Source organism: Scheffersomyces stipitis, chromosome 1, assembly GCF_000209165.1.
Source record: "Scheffersomyces stipitis CBS 6054 chromosome 1, whole genome shotgun sequence".
In the NCBI taxonomy this organism is placed as follows: Eukaryota; Fungi; Ascomycota; class Pichiomycetes; order Serinales; family Debaryomycetaceae; genus Scheffersomyces; species Scheffersomyces stipitis.
The window spans coordinates 509,763-527,466 of NC_009068.1; the positions used below are offsets into that span (position 1 = coordinate 509,763).

Here is a 17,704-nt window from a genome sequence, read left to right on the forward strand (position 1 = left end):
ATTTAGCGGAAGCTTCGGTCGCCGTCAATCACGCCTCGTAATTTTGTCTCAAGCTCGTTTCTCCAGACTTAATCTTCCGTTGATAGAGATATTCGGAAGAGGACTGTACGGAAGACAGAGTAACCGTAGCTCCATCGCAGATCGTCGGAAGGGATAGTTAGGAATGTAGCCCGTAATTCTTAGACAGAGATATTGACATTTTAGAATTCATAGCTTGGGTATTTCTGAAGCTGTAGAGTGCTGTCTTGTATACTTCAACAAGTATAAGTCTGAGCACAATAGCAGTTTGTGGAACTAGAAATTGTGGAAATTTTTGGTTCAATATCGACTGCAATTCTAACACAATTTTAAGTCAATTGCCTTCGACTGTCAACAACAAGAGACGACCGTAAGACTCTATAACATTACATATTCTGGATTCTAGAACCAGATCCATTATAAAGACTTCAGAATCCAGTTTCGTATAGTGAACCTTTTTGCACTTTTCAACCTCCGAGACTTTCCATAATCATTTTTTTCATTTTCATTTACATCTACATCATACCCCTAGGAACGCCATGAAACATGCTTAGTCTATATTTCATACTAGGTACGGCCATAGCGGTCTATGTGGCTTTCCTCTTTCTTGTGAACCGAATCCCCCACTTGAGAGTCAAGCTGCTTGGCTGGCTCTCATTGAAGCATGTCACTCTTGAAGTGAAGTCTACCAATATTTATATTCGCAAAGTACAATTGCGATTCAACTTCTTTGGCAAGAGAAATAAAGACTCCGCGCTCAAATTGTTCAACATCGAGTTAGTCGACGTGGATGTCAAACTGATGAAGAAGGAAGACGAAACAGTGACGAATGAAGAACCGATAGAAAGCTCAGCTCCCAGCCACGGAAGTCCAAGTCCAAGTCCAAGTCCTGTTCCTCTTCCACGTAAACCACTAGATCTTCCATCATTGCTTTCTTGTCACATTCCGAAGAAGGTGTTCGATATGGTTGTTAATACCAGAATCATAAACCAGTTCAATATCCATATTTTCCGGTGTAGTTACCATGATGAAGATATCCACGAACGTCTTTCGGTTTTTGTGGACTATTTGAGACTTGAAAGTAGATTTGATACAGACGCCAGTGCCAAATTCATAGTATCACTGTTCAACGGCTACTTAAATGATGCAGATGCAAAAGACGAGAACCAGGTCAAGTTGTTCAGAAACTTTGAATTTTTGATCCATTGCGATACTGCAGCTCATTGTGATTTGGAAGACTCCAGCCACGTTATCTTAGATCTTAGTAATCTCCGGGTTCTGTTATCCATCGGAAGAATGTCTATCCCATTGGACACACTCATTCATCTGATGAAAGAAAGGAACGAGAAATCTGTTGAAGTAAATAAGTCAAAGGGTACGAAAAAGATCGCTTCCTTGACGCTGAATTTGGATCTCATAAATCAGGGTTTAGACTTTTTCCTGAGTCTTGAAGTGAAGTTGGAAGAAATTAGTGTAGAATACAAGAAGATCAAAGTCAATGCTGCAAACTTCGTTACTACAGTCACTAAAGAGCTTGGTGAGGAGAGAATCGAGAAGCTTTTGAAGTTGGCAATTTACTTGACTTCTATAAAGCTTTTTCACAAAGAATCTAAGAGTATGGAATTACCTTCTGGTACCTTGAAAGTCACTTCCAATCCTATTGATCTTATAAAAGTTGCTGAATCGTTGGTGAACAACACCTACGATGAAACCAGCTTTGTCAATTTGGATACATCGTTGATGTTGACAAATCCAATCTTTGATATATACCACGATCAGCTGGAATACTTCCTAGGACGTGCAAAAACAAAGAAGCCTGTATCCCCTTCTTCTGATGTCGATAACAAGAAGATGTTGAAGTTGTTTCGGAAGTTGAAGGAATTTTCCAACAGAATCCTAATTGTGGATACTGTCATCAATTTGCATCTTCCAAATCCAAGTCAGGGTTTGTCAGATATATTTAACAGAAAGGCAAAGGGAAACTTGGTGGCAACGTTTTCCTTACAGACATTCTATCACAAATTTTATACTAAGAACTTTAACACGTTGTTGACTAACAAGAGTAAGTCGAAGAGGTTCAGCATTACGTTGCTCTTCAAGGTCAAAAACTTCCAATTCCTAGCAGCAGACAATTCCATCACTTGGTCGAAGGTGAACTTGCTAGCAGTCTACAATGTGCTTGACAACTGTATGTCTTTAAAACTTTCTAGTAAGAATACTAGAATGAAATCTGTGAACGAAGCTGTGTTTCACTTGGTGAGAGAGTTCAGAAATAGACGGATTATTCACTATAATATGAGATACAATGACTTGGCGAGGAATTGTGATGGGGTGGTTCAAATACCTCAATTGGAGGACGACAATACCCAAAAATACATTGATTTGTTTGAAGTGGTGCCAGACTTTATTTCTACAATCAAGGTATCACTTTCCAATGTTCAGGCAGATGTTGTCTGTAAGGATGGATTACCCAGCCATATTATCTATGATGAGTCTATGAGAGAAGACATCGATTTAGGAGAGTTTAAGAGAGGAGTTTCGTTGAAATTGACAGACTTGAACTTCACCTATAAGAAGGCCAAGGAAGATATTGACATGTCCATCAAGTCTTTTCAGATGTTCACTTTAAGTGACCATGCTTCTGAATACATAGCTGATTTTGACGAGGTGACTTACCAAGTGAACGACTCTGACCTTTCTGATTTGTCGAGTCTCAATACTACATCCACTTCCAACGAAGATACAGATGAGGACGATGACTACTCGAGAAAGATCAAGAAGGTGTTGGCTATCAGAGACATCACACTTTCAAATAAAGGCAGAGACGCTGACACTAGAGATATCAACCGGCTACACTTACATATTCCTGAAGTGGATGGCCGTATTGATATGTTCTTTGTTTGGTGTAGTATATATGCCAAAACTTTGGTAAAGTACTTTGCTCCTACTGTTGAAAGAAATTGTACCAAGGACGAAATGAAGAGATTGGGAGGTTCTCTGAAACGACTCAAGTTGGATATTACTGTTGACTCTACAGCAATCGTCACCAGATTGCCAACAGATGTTGATATCATGTTCGAGTTAGACAAATTGAAGTTGAAGGATGTTTTAATAGATAGATCTGTTGAGCTTACCTATGCCAGACTCTATGTGGTTCATCCGTCGACGAAGTTATGGGCCAGGTTGCTTGTCATCAAGGAGCCCTGTGTCAACATTGACATCTCTAAAGGTGTACATGAGCCTAAGTTCGAAGTATCAGCTAGTGCTGTCAGATTGAATATTCCTCACCAGTTCTTGTTTTACACAGTTATTGATAACATCTTGACATTTGCCAAGGCAATCAAGCAATTGGACCACAATTTCAAGAATATGAGCATAGGTCTCGATAAATTCGACAGAATTATGCCAGAAGAGAAGCTGGCTCTCAAATTCCCTCACGTTAATATCAAGACTCGTATTTTTGGTTTGACGATCGAAAACGATCCGTTTGAGAATGAATTAGCCTACATATACGAGCTTGGTGTTATTGAACAAAAGGAAAGAATGAAGAAGTTGAAGTTGTTCGAGAAAAGAGCAGAGGAATTGAGAAGTGTTGCCGTTCCAGATCTTGAGGAGCAGATTGAAGTATCAGATGCTCAACCATTTCAGAAACCAAAGCTTTCTGTCAATACCTCAGTTCCAAAATTTGCCAGTCCATTGAGTCGTTTTTTCTGTGAATCGTGCCATAAGTCTCATGCTCATGGTCTTCATGCAGACGAGTCTCCTCAAAATAGTCACCATAGTCATACCCATGTTCATGGTATTCACTCAACGAAGTTCTTTAAGAAGAGGCAACCGACGTCTGAAGATATCGGAATCGAAGAGGAAGTCACGCTTATAAGTTCGACCAGAAGTGAAACTGAAGCTAAAATCCAATTGGCCAGAGAGAATTTGGAAAAGGGCTTCGCAACTTCATGGATTCAAAAGTTCAGATTATTCAAGGAAGTCAAGAATCGTGGCTGGCACCAAAAGTGTGCCAGAGCATGGGGAGACGATGTGATTTGTGAGACTATCATAGATAAGTTTGATATCTTGAACTACCATTCTGGGCCACATCTATTCGGAGGAGTATTCAGACAATTGGACTTTACGTTGGAAGCAGCGAAGATTGCAGATGTAGATCAGTTCTTGTACGAATTTGGTAAGAAGCAACCGAAATTGGAATACTCTATTCTTGTTCCACTATTCTTCCGAATCAAGAGTAAGTCTTTGTATGTCTTCTTGCGGGACTATCCCCTTCCTCTTATTTCGTTCCCTGAAAACCATGATCAGACTCATAACACAGTCAACCTCTATGGTAACTTGGTGATTAACGAGAAGTTGGTACATCGAGAAGAAGAAATGAGATTCGTGTTCGTTCCATTTTCGCCATCAACTCGTCCCAACCAAAATAGTGATAACTTCTATTCTGTTTTCATTCCCAGAACTCTTACCCCAGTGAAGTTCGTTTTTGACCTTAATTGTGACTTGGATGCAGACAGAGCATGTATGCTTTCATGGTGTAAGTCGTATCTGCCGGCAATGGGAGCTGCTTCTGCGGCATTCGACAACTTCACCAAACCAAAAATCGATGATAGTCCTATTGGTTGGTGGGATAAGGTCGCGTTATTGGTTCACGGCAGGTTCCGGTTCAATATCGCCAACGAGTTGTGTCTTCACATGAAGAGTTCGTCGAATCCATACGAACTTCAAGGTAAAGCAGCTGGTTTTGTTTTCTGTTGGAAGAACAACGTTAGCTTGAGAATTAACGATACAGAAGATAGTAAGGAGTTGATCGTCTTAGAAAGTGATGACTTCTTGCTTGCAATTCCAAACTACTCCTACCAAGAGAAGAAGTCGTGGAGTTTGTTTTATGATGAAGTAGAAGAGTATATTCCGGATATCGATTCTGAATCTAAGAAGTTCAGCAAGAGAGTTATGAAACTTTCTTCGGCTGAGAAGGTCAGATGGGTTCTTGGAATGCTTTACGAGAGAAACAAGATTGCTAGCAATACTTTTTCAGACCACCAAGAGAGAGTATCTACCTTTAAGCCACATTACGATGTTGTAGTCACAAATCCAGCTTTTGACTGGCATCCAGATTCTTATGATGGTTATAGGTCTGATTATATCCATATGGCTATCTCTGTCATTTCGAAGTCTTCTGCTGGAAATTGCTACAATGCAGCTTATTTGTCTCCTTTAACTTTCCATTATTTTTTCACTTGGTGGAGTATGTTGAAAGATGGTATTTCATTACCCGTTAGGCAGGGACCTTTGTTCAAGACACAACTGATAGACCCTTCTCATGTGAAGATGGGATCGCATCTCTTCACTATCAAGTACCAGTTGGTGTTCAATCCGTTGACGATTTCACATACCTATATGCATGCTTCTTCGGACGAAAGTCACTCTAACAAGATTGCCTTCACCGGGCTTAAGGCTAAGTTTGCTGCTTGCTCGATAGATTTACATCAACGTAAGGAGTATGTGACATATGTTAATGAGAAGTTGAACATCCACAACAAAGTTCAACACTTGAAAATGAACCAAGCTGAGATTCAAGCTGAAGAAGCGGATGTGAGATTCTTAACAGCTATATTCAAAGATACTTCGATAATGGGACAGTTGGAGTCGTATCTTGACAAGAAATCTGTCCTGATTGAAAGTCCTACTACCAACTCCAGTAAATTCAACGAGGCAACTTCAACATTTAAAGGCTGGATTGATAATGTTGATGTCTTTGACAACGACTTTTCGTGGGTTGATCCTGATGATTTTGTAGAATTGGAAGTCAGGGAACCTCTTTCCCCTTATCCCAAGATCAAAATTATGCCGTTTTGCTTTACACCGAAGTTCTCTTATGTTAGAGAATTCAGTTTGCAAAAAGATGGTGGCGATTATCCTTTTGGAAATGAAGAATCTCATGATTGTCTTATGGGTATTGAAAAGCCTGAAGAGACTCAAGGTAAGTTGCTACGAGAGAGAAGCATATTACTCAGGAAAGAGATGAAAGAGAATGAAGAGTTGCTTAAGAAGTTACAGAATCAGAATGGACTGGAATTTGCAAAGGATGCCAAACGAATCGAGCTTGATTTGCAGGTTCAAAAGGAAAAGTTGGACGTTGTGGAAGCAGTTTATGAACGTTTTACGAATAAATCTCTTCTGAGATCATCTTCAATCGGAGAACAAGAATTACAAAAAGTTCATTCTAGGGCCTTGTCAGTATATTCCAGTCATACTGTTGATGAAATGAGAGATGCCTACATGATGAATCAGTCTGTCAGTGAATTTCACAATCGTTTCATTGTCCACAACTTGCAATTGAAATGGGACAATGGATTAAGAGACTCGTTTATGGAGTATATCCAGAGAGTTAGTGACAGAAAGAGTCTTGTATACTTCATGAGTAAGAAGGCTGTAGACTTAGTCTCGTCTGTTATCAATGAGCAGTGGGACCAGGAGGACTATGTTGATATTCAAGAGACAATGTTCAACAAGGAATTCAAGAGGGGAGAGGATGTTATCAACGGATTCAACGACGAGATTGACGAAGTGAATAACGACGCCCATGAAGCAGAACACAAATATTTGATCAAGCTTATCCACCCACAGATTCAATTAATTAGTGAAAAGAATATCGACTCCTGTGTTTTGATTACGTCTACTGATTTGGAAATGAGAATCATTGGAGTTAACTTGAAGGGTCTGAATTTAATAATTGGCGAAAGCAGTGAAGTTGCCAGTTTAGTAGAAACAAGATATGGAGTCCTTTTCAACGACTCTCACATGTTTGTATTTACCCGTGAAGACAGTATGGTGACACATCCACCTACCACCTATGGGGCTGAGCCAGATTCTACCAGTATTAATTGGCCCCCATGGTTGGAATGTGAGGTTTGCTATGATAGTTCTTGGGCAAGAAATCAACTCATAGCTGAGCGAAATTCGATGGCATGCATTTTCAAGAAGCTCAACCCTTTATTCTCTGAACGGCAGGATGTCACCCAGAGCAACGAGATGATTGTCCAGTTGGCAAAAATTGTCGTAAATGCAAACTCTGAACAGTACTCTGCTCTTTACTATGTTGTCACTGACTTGTTAGTTCACAGCAAACCCAAGCAGGACAACAAGCTGAGTCGTTTAGATAAGATAGTAGAGTTGTCTGACAATTCTGATTTCCAGGGTCTTGATCTCAGAGTAAAAGAATTGCAAGAAAGTATTCGAGAGTATGCAAAAATTGTGTTGAAGTTTGACGAGAAGGGTTCACTTTGGGGAACTACTCAAAGGGAGCAGATTAAGTTGCTTGAACTTGAATTAGAAAAACACAAGTTTGAACTCACAGTTCTTATGAAGGGTTTAAGAATGAGATCTACAAAGTCGAAATCGCACAAACAGCATTCGAAGCATTGGAACATATTGGCTGACCAGGTTATTTGGCATTTCTTGGACGACAATAGGGAGCCATTCGTGGACATTGCTTTGGCCAGCTCCAGATTTGCCAGGATTGACTCGTTTGATGGATCTAACAAAAACAAGCTTGAGATCACTATGATTCAAGGTTTCAATTTGCAACAAAACGCAGTCTATCCTGAACTTTTGAGACCATTCTTGGAAGGAAAGGATATGGATGCGCGAGAGAATCAGGGACATCATACGACCTGCTCGAAGCAAGAGCCAATTATATCTATGGACTGGAAGATGTTGGAACCGGTAGGAGGTATCCCAATCATGAGACACGCTAAATTAGCTGTGCAGCCTCTTAAAGTCGCTCTTGATTATGACACTGCCAAGAAGATTTTTAGCTATTTGTTCCCTAACGACGATGATATCTTAACCGGCGATAATGACGACAACGATGAAGATGGTGATGAAGAAGATATTGCCGATACTGCTTCAGCAACTGTAGTTGGTTCTGAGTCCAGTTCCTTTATGGAAAGATCATCTTCGAATGGAACCAAGATATCAAAGAACCCACTAAAGAATTTCATCAACAAGCACAGAACATCGAGTCGGTTCGGGTCGTCTTCAGATCTTGTCAATGACTCTGATTCTCAGCGAAATCTGCTTTTCAATATGAGAGACTCAGAGTCTTCATCTAAACGATCTTCTTTTGACGACTTGTCTTTGCTGTCTGAGACCAAGGATAAGCCCAGGAATCTGCATAAATGTAGAATCAGAAAGCAGAAGAACGGCCAGGACGAAGATGAGATTGCTGTAATCATTGGTAGATCCATGAAGTACATCTCATTTGTCGATATAGAGGTGACGAAGTTCAAGTTATTTGTGAGTTTCAAGCCTCCCAAACATCTTAACATTTTGGATGTGCATGAGTTGCTCTTGAACATTCCTACATTGAGCTACAAGAACAAGGTGTGGTCAGGAGAGGACTTTATCTTGAGATTGAGAAAAGACATTATTAAGATCATCTTGAACCATACCGGTAAGATTTTGGGTAACAAGTTCAAGCAAAGAAAGAGGAAGACAGTGGCTGAACCACTCAAGCAGATTTCGGACTACGCTTCATTTATGACTATAAAGGATCTTCAAACTGTTGGAAGATCCAGAGACACATCCAAAACTACAAATGGAGAACATCCCCATCCCCACCCTCATCACCACCATCACCACCATAACTTAAAGAGAGCTACTTCTACAAATAATAGTGCCTTTGCATTCGAGAAGCTTCTTCTAGATATCGAGGATGGCGATGAGTCAGAAGACACAGAAATCAAGAACGATCTGGTCGTTGAAGAAGTAAAGGAAGTTATGGTAGACCAGGGCGCATAAGTGCATAGAATAAAATGGAAGGCGTGATTGTATAGTAGGCCAATGGCCATTAGTTTATATTATAAATGTATATTAAGTGATATTCATAAAGCTAATGCGAGAATATGGGCTACTATGTTCATAAGGTTTTATGGCAAGTTAGAGTAAAGAATCTAGTGGTAGAAAACATTTATCGTAAGATTGAGACAGCAGAAGAGAATATATAGACCATAGGAAATAAGTAAGTATAAAAAGTATTCGAGAAATTATACAAATCAAAGAAAAGGAATAATGCACATTTAATCTTGTATACTTTCACGAGGCCATGAGAACATATACTTCAAGGATAGAGAAGAAGTTGTTTTCTCTGGCCCTGAGACCTAAATTTAGCTCAGTGTAGATTCTGGAGAATATTAAATGAATACGAGAGAATACGAGCCAGAACTGTAGAGGTGGTGCAAAATTACACACAAATAGCCAGCTTGTCCCAAAGCTTGTCTTACACCCCCAACTTCTCTAGACTCTACAACCTAACCCTAGCTACTCTTTTACCATTCTATTGCTCTAGGAATTTTACTTGTCTTCTTGCTACCCCAGAATTTCACCATCTGACGTCAATGCTGACGTCAGCAATGCACAGAAGGGAGCTGCGGGATTCTATTACGACTAATTTATGTATGGAGATATATTCGTTTTCAAGAAGCTAAACAAGTGCGTCTTCTACCAATTTTTTGTACCAAGTCTGTCAATTCTGCCGGGTATACCGCTGCCATAGCTTAGATCCCCATTCGAACGTCCGTCCAGTGCACAATCGCCGTTGCGCCTCTTTTTCTGCCTTTTCTAGACATTTTTCAACATGGCGTTCTTTGATAGTCTCAGAGAAAAGGCTGTTTCCACCATCAATCTGGTGCTTCAGGACAAAAAGACTCCTCCCGGCTTAACCAAAGAACAATGGTTCTGTCGCGAGTACAGTCTACCAGATGGAGAAGTCGTTGTGGCCGAGAATGCTGCAGAGGTTGCTGTTATATCTGATTTTTCTACTAGTGCCTATAAGGACTTGAACAACCCAGAAGGACGAATTTATCTTACCCAGCATTTTATAGTGTTCCGTGATGCATTTGACCGCCGAAACTGTCTGTTCACTTTGCATGTTCTGACTGTGAAGAAAGTAGAGAGGTTGCCGTCCAAGAGCTATGCTGTTGCTCTAGCCATCGGCACCCAGTCAAAACTAACCTTCACTATATATCTCGTTGGTTTACGTTCAGACAGTGAAAAGTTCGCCCAGACATTGAAGACCGTATTGAAGCGTAATTTGCCTAACGTGAAAAAGCTCCAGCCATTTGTTCAGACGTGTTACTCTGAATATTTACTTTTCAAGAATAACATCTCGTCTGAGAAAATCGAACTGGTACCGCCAGGAGGTTTGGGGCTTCTCTTCAAGTTCCCTGGTAACCCCAAGGAGCTCCGGGACAAGTCCAAGATGAAGTTGTGGTTCGATTTGTTTCGTGTGGATGGCCGAAACTTGCTGCTTGTGAAGACTCCCATGTTCTACCGTTTAATCAGAGTAGGTTTACCTAACAGATTGAGAGGTGAACTCTGGGAATTATGCTGTGGCTCAATGTACTTGAGATTAGACTACCAGGATGAGTATAAAGAGATCTTGGAAAAGAATCTCCACAAGAAGTCGTTGGCTACGGACGAAATCGAAAAGGATCTCAATCGGTCTTTGCCTGAATACGCTGCTTACCAGAGTCCTGAGGGTATAGAACGTTTGAGACGTGTATTGACTGCCTATTCCTGGAAAAATCCCGAGGTCGGTTATTGTCAGGCTATGAACATCGTCGTAGCAGCGTTGCTTATCTACATGTCTGAAGAACAAGCCTTCTGGGCTTTGAACCTTCTCTGTGATAGAATTGTGCCTGGTTACTACTCCAAAACCATGTATGGAACCTTGTTGGACCAACGTGTGTTTGAATCGCTAGTTCAGAACACGATGCCCATGCTCTGGGACCATATCACCAAGAACGATATCCAGCTATCTGTGGTATCATTGCCCTGGTTTTTGTCGTTGTATTTGAGCTCCATGCCTTTGGTGTTTGCCTTCAGAATTCTCGATGTTTTCTTCTTGCAAGGTCCACAGACTTTGTTTCAAGTTGCTTTGGCCATTTTGAAAATAAACGGAGAAGAACTCTTGAAAACGGACGACGACGGATCATTTATCTCCATTATTAAGGATTATTTTCAAGTGCTAGACCAATCAGCACATCCCAGTTCGCCCAACCCCAAATATAGATCTATCACAAAGTTCCAAGAACTTTTAGTTACGGCGTTTAAAGAGTTCGCCATAGTAGATGATGAAATGATAAACACGCATAGAAACAAACACAGAGACACCATTTTCCAGAACATCTCATCTTTTGTCAAACGTACTGAGTTGAGGAACTTGCCCAAGACAGTTAACATCAGCTCTGATACCTTGTCTGTTATCTACGACAGATTCTATTCAGTGGTCCAGTCCAGTGTCACTGTTGGAAGTGGATCCAGCTTGATGGACTTCAATGCCTTCAGAACATTTATGTCTGAAATCTGTCGCTGGGTAAAGCCTGAGTCTGATAGTGGGCCAGAAGATACCGTGTTTTTACACCACTTGTTCTCCAATTGGGACACGGAGGGCCAAAGAGCGTTGTCACTTTCTGATTTGGTTTCCGGCTTAAACAAGTTAGTAGAGCCGGACCTTATGACGATGATTACAAACTTCTTTGACTTGTACGACTACAAGAACAAGGGAAAGATTGATAGAGAAGGTATTCTCCAAATTTCGGAAGACTTGTTGTATGTCACCAACCCATGGAAAGAGGGATATGTGTTAGACGATATCACCAAACAGGCTATTGAAAATGCTGTTGCTGATGAAGTTTATAAAGCAAATGCTGCTAGGGAACTGAACGATGGAGAAATTTTGATTCCTTCACAGATGGATATAGACAAGCCCAAGTTTGAAGGACTTCAAGTCGAAAGATACTTGCAGGCCGCCAGCACCTTTATCCAACGAGCTTTTGAATATGCCCAGCCAGAAGAAGAAGAGTTGTTGATCAAAGACTTGGCCATAGATAACACCATTTCACATAATGCTGCACTCAATCCGAACACTCCAGTGTTCTTAAACTTGCCTACGTTTAGAATGGTAATATTAGCAGATGAAACGTACGAGTTGCTCTTCAGCAAGACGCTCAGGGAATCGATACAATTAGACACCCCGCTAGATAACAAGATCAATTCCATGAGGAACTTGCGGGATATGTTCGATGGGTTATTGGCAGATGGACGTAAAGTTGCCAACAAAGTTAGACGTCGTATGGACTCTGCAGCCTCCAATGCTTTACACAGCAACAATAACCTCAGTGTTAACTCAAGCGACAACACATCGCTCAAGTCTGGAAAGTCAAAGATCCAGGAAGAAGAAGAGGAGCGTGATGATGACTTTGGTGTTATTTCCATCGATGAAAAAGATAAGGATCTTCTTCTTGGTGCCGAAGCTCAAGTCTTGATGGACCCCACTGTGGATAATGCATCCAGAACTAATGAATTGAAGAAGTTCCATGATGCTGAAGCAGCAGCTGGTAAAACAGTTCACAAGTTCGAAGGCGATAACTTGATAGAGTTTGAGACGTAGTTTATATTCTTGACACTGATGTCACAAAGATGTTAAATAAACAGATTGTGACGACATAGAGGGCCAACTTCTTGAGCTTCCTTTTGTAGAAGTATTGCAAGTGTTGCATCTACATATATACAAACATAATCATACGAACATGCATTGATAAAGTGTACAAACAAGAGGGCTAGAATCAGTAGATACTATTATTAAGTGGTGCAGATCGTAAAGTAAGGGGTTTCTATCAGTTGGAATTGGGAATGATTTCTAGTTATCGCTTCTTCCAAAAAGTTTACGAAGTTTTCCTCCAAACTTCTTTTTCTCCTTGGAGGAACTGGCAGTTGCGGCAGAGACATTCGAAATACCGCTGGTATCTCTGTTCCTACCTCCATTTCGCAACGTAGGTGTATCGTCGCTGGAAATAGCAGTGGTTGCCAGTTTGGGGAGAATGTGAAGAGCGTCGTCCGAATCGTTGAATCTCGACTTGAAAGCCTTAAATCCACCTCCACCATGATGGTGGTCTTCGTCATCTGAATCAACAAATCTGGATTTAAAGATACCTGGGTTGTTATTTTCGGCTGGTTTGCGCAATCCAGAAGGAGTATTTTGTTGCTGAGGATGTGTAGCCCTGTGTAAGATGTTGTTCTGTGGTGGGGCATGAGAATGTTGTTGCTGTGGTGGGGGTACATTATAGGCTGAATCACGCAACGTAGTTCTAGATGTCTTTCCCAAGCGCTTTGGTTGGGGGGCAATCTCCTCTCTGGTGCTTTCCTTTGAAAACGACGATTTCTTAACTACTGGCTTGAAGACAGACATCGGTCTAGAGTTGGCCTTCGCGTATAACTCCGCAGCCTTCATTTTAGAAGGAGACTGATAGTTGGGCTGCAAAGCCGGGTGTGCAGCCATTGGTTGAACATAGACGGTTTGTCTATTGTCTCTCAAATTGCGTCCAGATATTCCATTCTGTTGACTTTCGTAAGCAGCAGCATACTTACCATGGCCAGATTCTGCTTGCATAGACTGGGGCCTCAATGACCTTCCAGCCATACTAGGAGGAGGCTGCTGCTGTTTAGGTTGCTTTCTCAACGACTGACTCAATCTTTTTTGATTCTGAGCGGCATTGATCTGTGGGTATGCCCCATTGCCAGCAACAGAGGTATATTCTCCTAGTTGAGAAGCCGACATCTTGGAGTTGAGTCTGGTATTCTCAGCAGTAGTTAGCGAAAGGTAGGCTTGATGGGCTGCATTGCTTTTTGCGGCAGTATTGCTGTTGGAAGGTGTAGTCGAAACATTATAAAACGAAGAAGAATTCTTCATTGCAGACTTTAGTTTCTTCTTTCCATCTTCACTGTTCCCAGAATAAAGAGAAGAAGCTGCAGAGCTCTCTTGTCCAGAAATTGTTGGAACATGTAGGGTTTCCTCGCTCTGAGCCACCGTTGTAGGTACTGGTTCGGGCTCTGCTTCGGGAGAAGAAGAAGGAAGAACAATTGAAGTCAAGTCTTTGCGTTCGGGAATTTCATGTTCATTTTGAACAAACTCATCTGGGTTTGTTTGACTTGCATCAGCGAATTGTGGTCTTAATCTCTTTGCCAAGTCACTCTGGTACTCCTGCTCTGATTCGTCAGCTGTGATATTATCACTCTCAACAATACTGTCTCTTTTCAATAGTTCGTTGGATTGAAGATGAGAGTATTGGTTGATAATGCCAATTTCGGTTCCCAGTTTGCCTGGTTCCAAACTTCTGTAATCTTTATCAATTTCGGAATCGGAAGAATAGAGTTCTGTGGCTGGCTTCTTCTCTTCCCCAAAACTCTTTATTACATCTCCGTGGAGGTTGTTTTGTTCCACTAAGGAATCATTATCAGGAGTAATGGCATCATCTGGATTGACTTCAATTGTAGTAAGTGATGGTTTTTCGATATAGTCCTTGACAATCGTCTCTTCAGAAGTTTCCAAATCATTATCGTCTACCTTTATAGAAGGATAATTAGAGACTTGGTTAGCTTGTTCAGACACATTCTTGCCAGCATTGTCTGTAACTGTATCCAAGTCCGGTTCAGGGTAATCATTGGCCGCAGTTTGTGCTGCTACCTTTTGTTCTTCTTCCTTTTCAAGCTGCAACAACCTCTTTTCATTCTGCAACCTCGCTTCTCTCAACGACTCGTATTCCTTTTTCTTCAACTCTAACTCATGTGCCAACTGCTTTTCGTGGTCTATTTCCTTCTGTAAGGCTTCCATCTTTAATTTCTGCTCAAGCTTATCGTCTTCATTGCCTAGCTTGGCTTCTAAATTGACGTTCTCTCTCATTGGAGCCATTTTGGGAGGAGATCTGACCAAACTCGACATCCGTGGTGCTGGCTTGGTCTTGTTTGAAATAGAATTCAAGGAAGAAGTTCTTGAAATCTTCTTATTCTGGTTAGAAATTCCACGCAATGATCCAGATCTGGGGATATTGGTTCCTGATCTGATAGAGTTGTTACGAGCAATTTCTTGTGCCAAGTTGGCCTCGGGAACTTCCACTATTTTAATCCCATTAGGTGTAGGGATATACTTCTTTACCATTTTAACTGGACCAGAAGAGGTGATACTGCCCCTTGAGCCTGACTTTTTGAGTCCAGGACTACCTGGAGCTTGTGAATGAGGTTGGTGTGAAAGCTTCAAGTCTTTCATATTAGCCTGGTTTTTCAAGTATATCTGGTTTGATTCCTCAGTTATTTCATCTAAGTACGAGTCGTTGAAGCTATCGTCGATATCATAGACAATAGGATGGTTGGTTAAAGAGTTTCTGGATCCAGTAGGAGTCTGAATACTTGATCTGGAAGAAGTAGAAGTCATGGATCCGCCAGAAAAGTTGCGGAAATGGGGCTGGTTATTTTGTACAGATGAGTGGCTAGGAGGTTGAACAAATTGCATTGATGTAGATGAGCTTCTCTTCAAAAGAGAACCACCTGAACTCTGTCTGGTTACCTGGCTCTTGGTCAGAACAGCATGTGGAGCAGCTGGTTTGGTGATATAGCTAATCGACGAGCTTCTGGTGATACCAGTCTTGACTGGTGGCGCATTTGCGTTGGTCTTCTTTCCAATAGTGAGTGCAGCAGCAAGGGCACTGGAGTTAGGTTGGTTGGAAGTGGGAGCCACATGATTTACACCGGTATAGGATGTGTCGTTGATTCGGCTCTTTCTTCTGTTGAACATGGTGGCTTTGATTCAGATTGTACTTGTATTGAAAAACAAGAAAGGATTATGATTGAACTTCTTGGCTATGAGAATCTTTGGCCGTTCAGCTTCCGGTTTCAACTGAAATTAATATAACGATAAACAGTCTTAGTATTAAAAGATATTCTTTTTCGATATCTATTATGAATACAGCAAACTTGACAACGTTTATCTCGATATTTTGATTAAATTCGTGGTTCTTATCTCTGAATTCGAATTTGATCAGTAAGTTCTAAACTTTCAATTTATCGAGCTTATACTATCTTAGTGCTCTGTTTACTATTTCTGAATGTAAATAATGAATGTGGCTGTGTAGTTGAAATCTTTTTTACTATTCAAACCAAATACCATACACTATTTATACGATGTATCGATGATGTAAACAACGAGATTGTCGCTCTCTTGACTCAATTCTGCTAATGTAGCTAGATTCCTCGCTTGAAGAATGTGTTTGTCTTTCGCTGGAACACCGGAATCTGAGCAATCCGAGGATTCGTAACCGGAAAAGAAGAAATTTCGCTGGGAATCAACACTTAATCGTACTGGTCAATCAATTACTCTTGGTTTGATATGGTGAACTGAAAAGAAACCTACCTGAATGAAATGATGAAGAGTGGGATTCTGCCTGTTAGCAAATTTCAGTACTGCCATTCTCCGAGAATGCGTGTGCAGGACAGGGAGTGGTCGGAATGGCCACACGTGCACGTTGTGAGAGATGGGAAAGGCGTACGGGCTAAGTCCGGTCTTTTGACGGTTGCATGGCGGTCTATTCCGGATGAAATCACATTTGGATAGAGTTCTGGAACAGCGGTTCATCCGACAATTTAGTAGATGGATCAGGAGCTTTTTGCCACTGAAAGTGAATATTTCATTGGAATAAGCTACTGATACCTGTACTACCCATTTTTGTATGGATAGTATGAAAGATGGTATGAAAGATGGTGGTATTTCAGAATCTTCGTGGTGTAGAGCAGAAGGTGCTGGCTTAGTCGCGAAACGAACCACCGAAACCAGACTTCCCTCTTCCGGGGGTCGGCACTAGAATTAAACGGTAGTGAAATATCTGTACAAATTGTCTAGGATTGCCCGTTTACAATGGCATGATATTATATATCACGGCGAAGAGATACTAGAAATGGCTGACAGCTTGCAAATCTCTCATGAGTTAGAGGAAATTTAGCTTCAACCGCAATTTGTAGTCAGCGCTCGTTGGTGACTTCGTCTACTGTGATCTCTTCACTATACTTAGTTCTCTACACTCTCATTCAATCTCTATTCTCTCTTTCGTTGCTTCATTACTATGGACACTATCTACGATGAATGGCATTCAACCCAACAAGATTGGCCACCCAGGTTCCAGCATGCTGGCCCTGTTTCACTGCTAGCCTCATCAACGGCCTCAAGCTTATAAGAACACCGGTCCACAAGAAGCCCTGCAATAGTGGGAAGAACATCTGGTCCTTGATTATGGTGTAGATCACTATCCACGGGGTTATGGGCTCAATGGGCTGCAATTGATTATTTTGGCTGCCGGGATGGTGATGCGTGTCTCCGCTATCTCTTATTCTCTCTTCTTCTTCGTCAATCTTTTTGCTGAGCAGCTTCAATTCCTTGTCGCTAAGACTATTGCCTTCAGGATACTTCTTGCCAGCATTGGCCAGAAGCTGCTTGTAGAAGGTCTGTTCGAACCTGAGATCCGGAAGCGTGAATGACATCTCCTATGTATGCATATATTGTCCACTAATGAGTGTATCTGTGTTGAAGAAGAAGAACCAGAAGTGAAAATTGAAAGCTATTATATTTGTAGATCCATAGTAAAGAAAATGAGTGCGGAATGGCAAAAAAATTAGACATTTCTCCATAGTTAAGCTAGTAGCCAATGTTTAGAAAGCACCATTACATATAAAACTTCAAGAAGGAGAAGTCTATCTTCCATTCCCAACTAAATTACTCCGGTGTTGTTATTTCAAGTTTCTCTAAGTTTGTAGATACTTATGTTAGCATGACCAGCTGGATTTGCTGTGCTAA

The 17,704-nt window shown here is 41.1% G+C and overlaps 4 protein-coding genes across 4 annotated transcripts; 2 read left to right on the plus strand and 2 right to left on the minus strand. All coding sequences in view use genetic code 12, as the record gives it.

Annotated features, from left to right (window-relative positions):
* Positions 1-564: 564 nt before the first annotated feature.
* PICST_52045 (mitochondrial protein) lies at positions 565-8,586 on the plus strand (the record flags this gene model as incomplete). Its single annotated transcript, XM_001387296.1, is given in 5 exon segments — positions 565-840; positions 879-892; positions 906-3,746; positions 3,792-7,944; positions 8,008-8,586. Coding segments are annotated over 5 exon segments (7,863 nt in total), but the record flags the coding sequence as incomplete, so codon positions are not given.
* A 1,075-nt stretch (positions 8,587-9,661) lies between these two features.
* GYP2 (GTPase activating protein (GAP)) lies at positions 9,662-12,478 on the plus strand (the record flags this gene model as incomplete). The annotated part of the gene is made up of 1 exon (XM_001387297.1): positions 9,662-12,478. The coding sequence occupies one exon, from the start codon at positions 9,662-9,664 to the stop codon at positions 12,476-12,478; it is 2,817 nt and encodes a 938-aa protein (XP_001387334.2).
* A 124-nt stretch (positions 12,479-12,602) lies between these two features.
* PICST_66296 (hypothetical serine-rich protein) lies at positions 12,603-16,232 on the minus strand. Its single transcript, XM_001387701.1, has one exon. It carries the CDS (start codon positions 15,653-15,655, stop codon positions 12,728-12,730), a length of 2,928 nt encoding a protein of 975 aa, XP_001387738.2. The 5' UTR covers positions 15,656-16,232; the 3' UTR covers positions 12,603-12,727.
* A 751-nt stretch (positions 16,233-16,983) lies between these two features.
* Positions 16,984-17,391, minus strand: PICST_28167 (predicted protein; the record flags this gene model as incomplete). The annotated part of the gene is made up of 1 exon (XM_001387702.1): positions 16,984-17,391. The coding sequence occupies one exon, from the start codon at positions 17,389-17,391 to the stop codon at positions 16,984-16,986; it is 408 nt and encodes a 135-aa protein (XP_001387739.2).
* Positions 17,392-17,704: the final 313 nt, after the last annotated feature.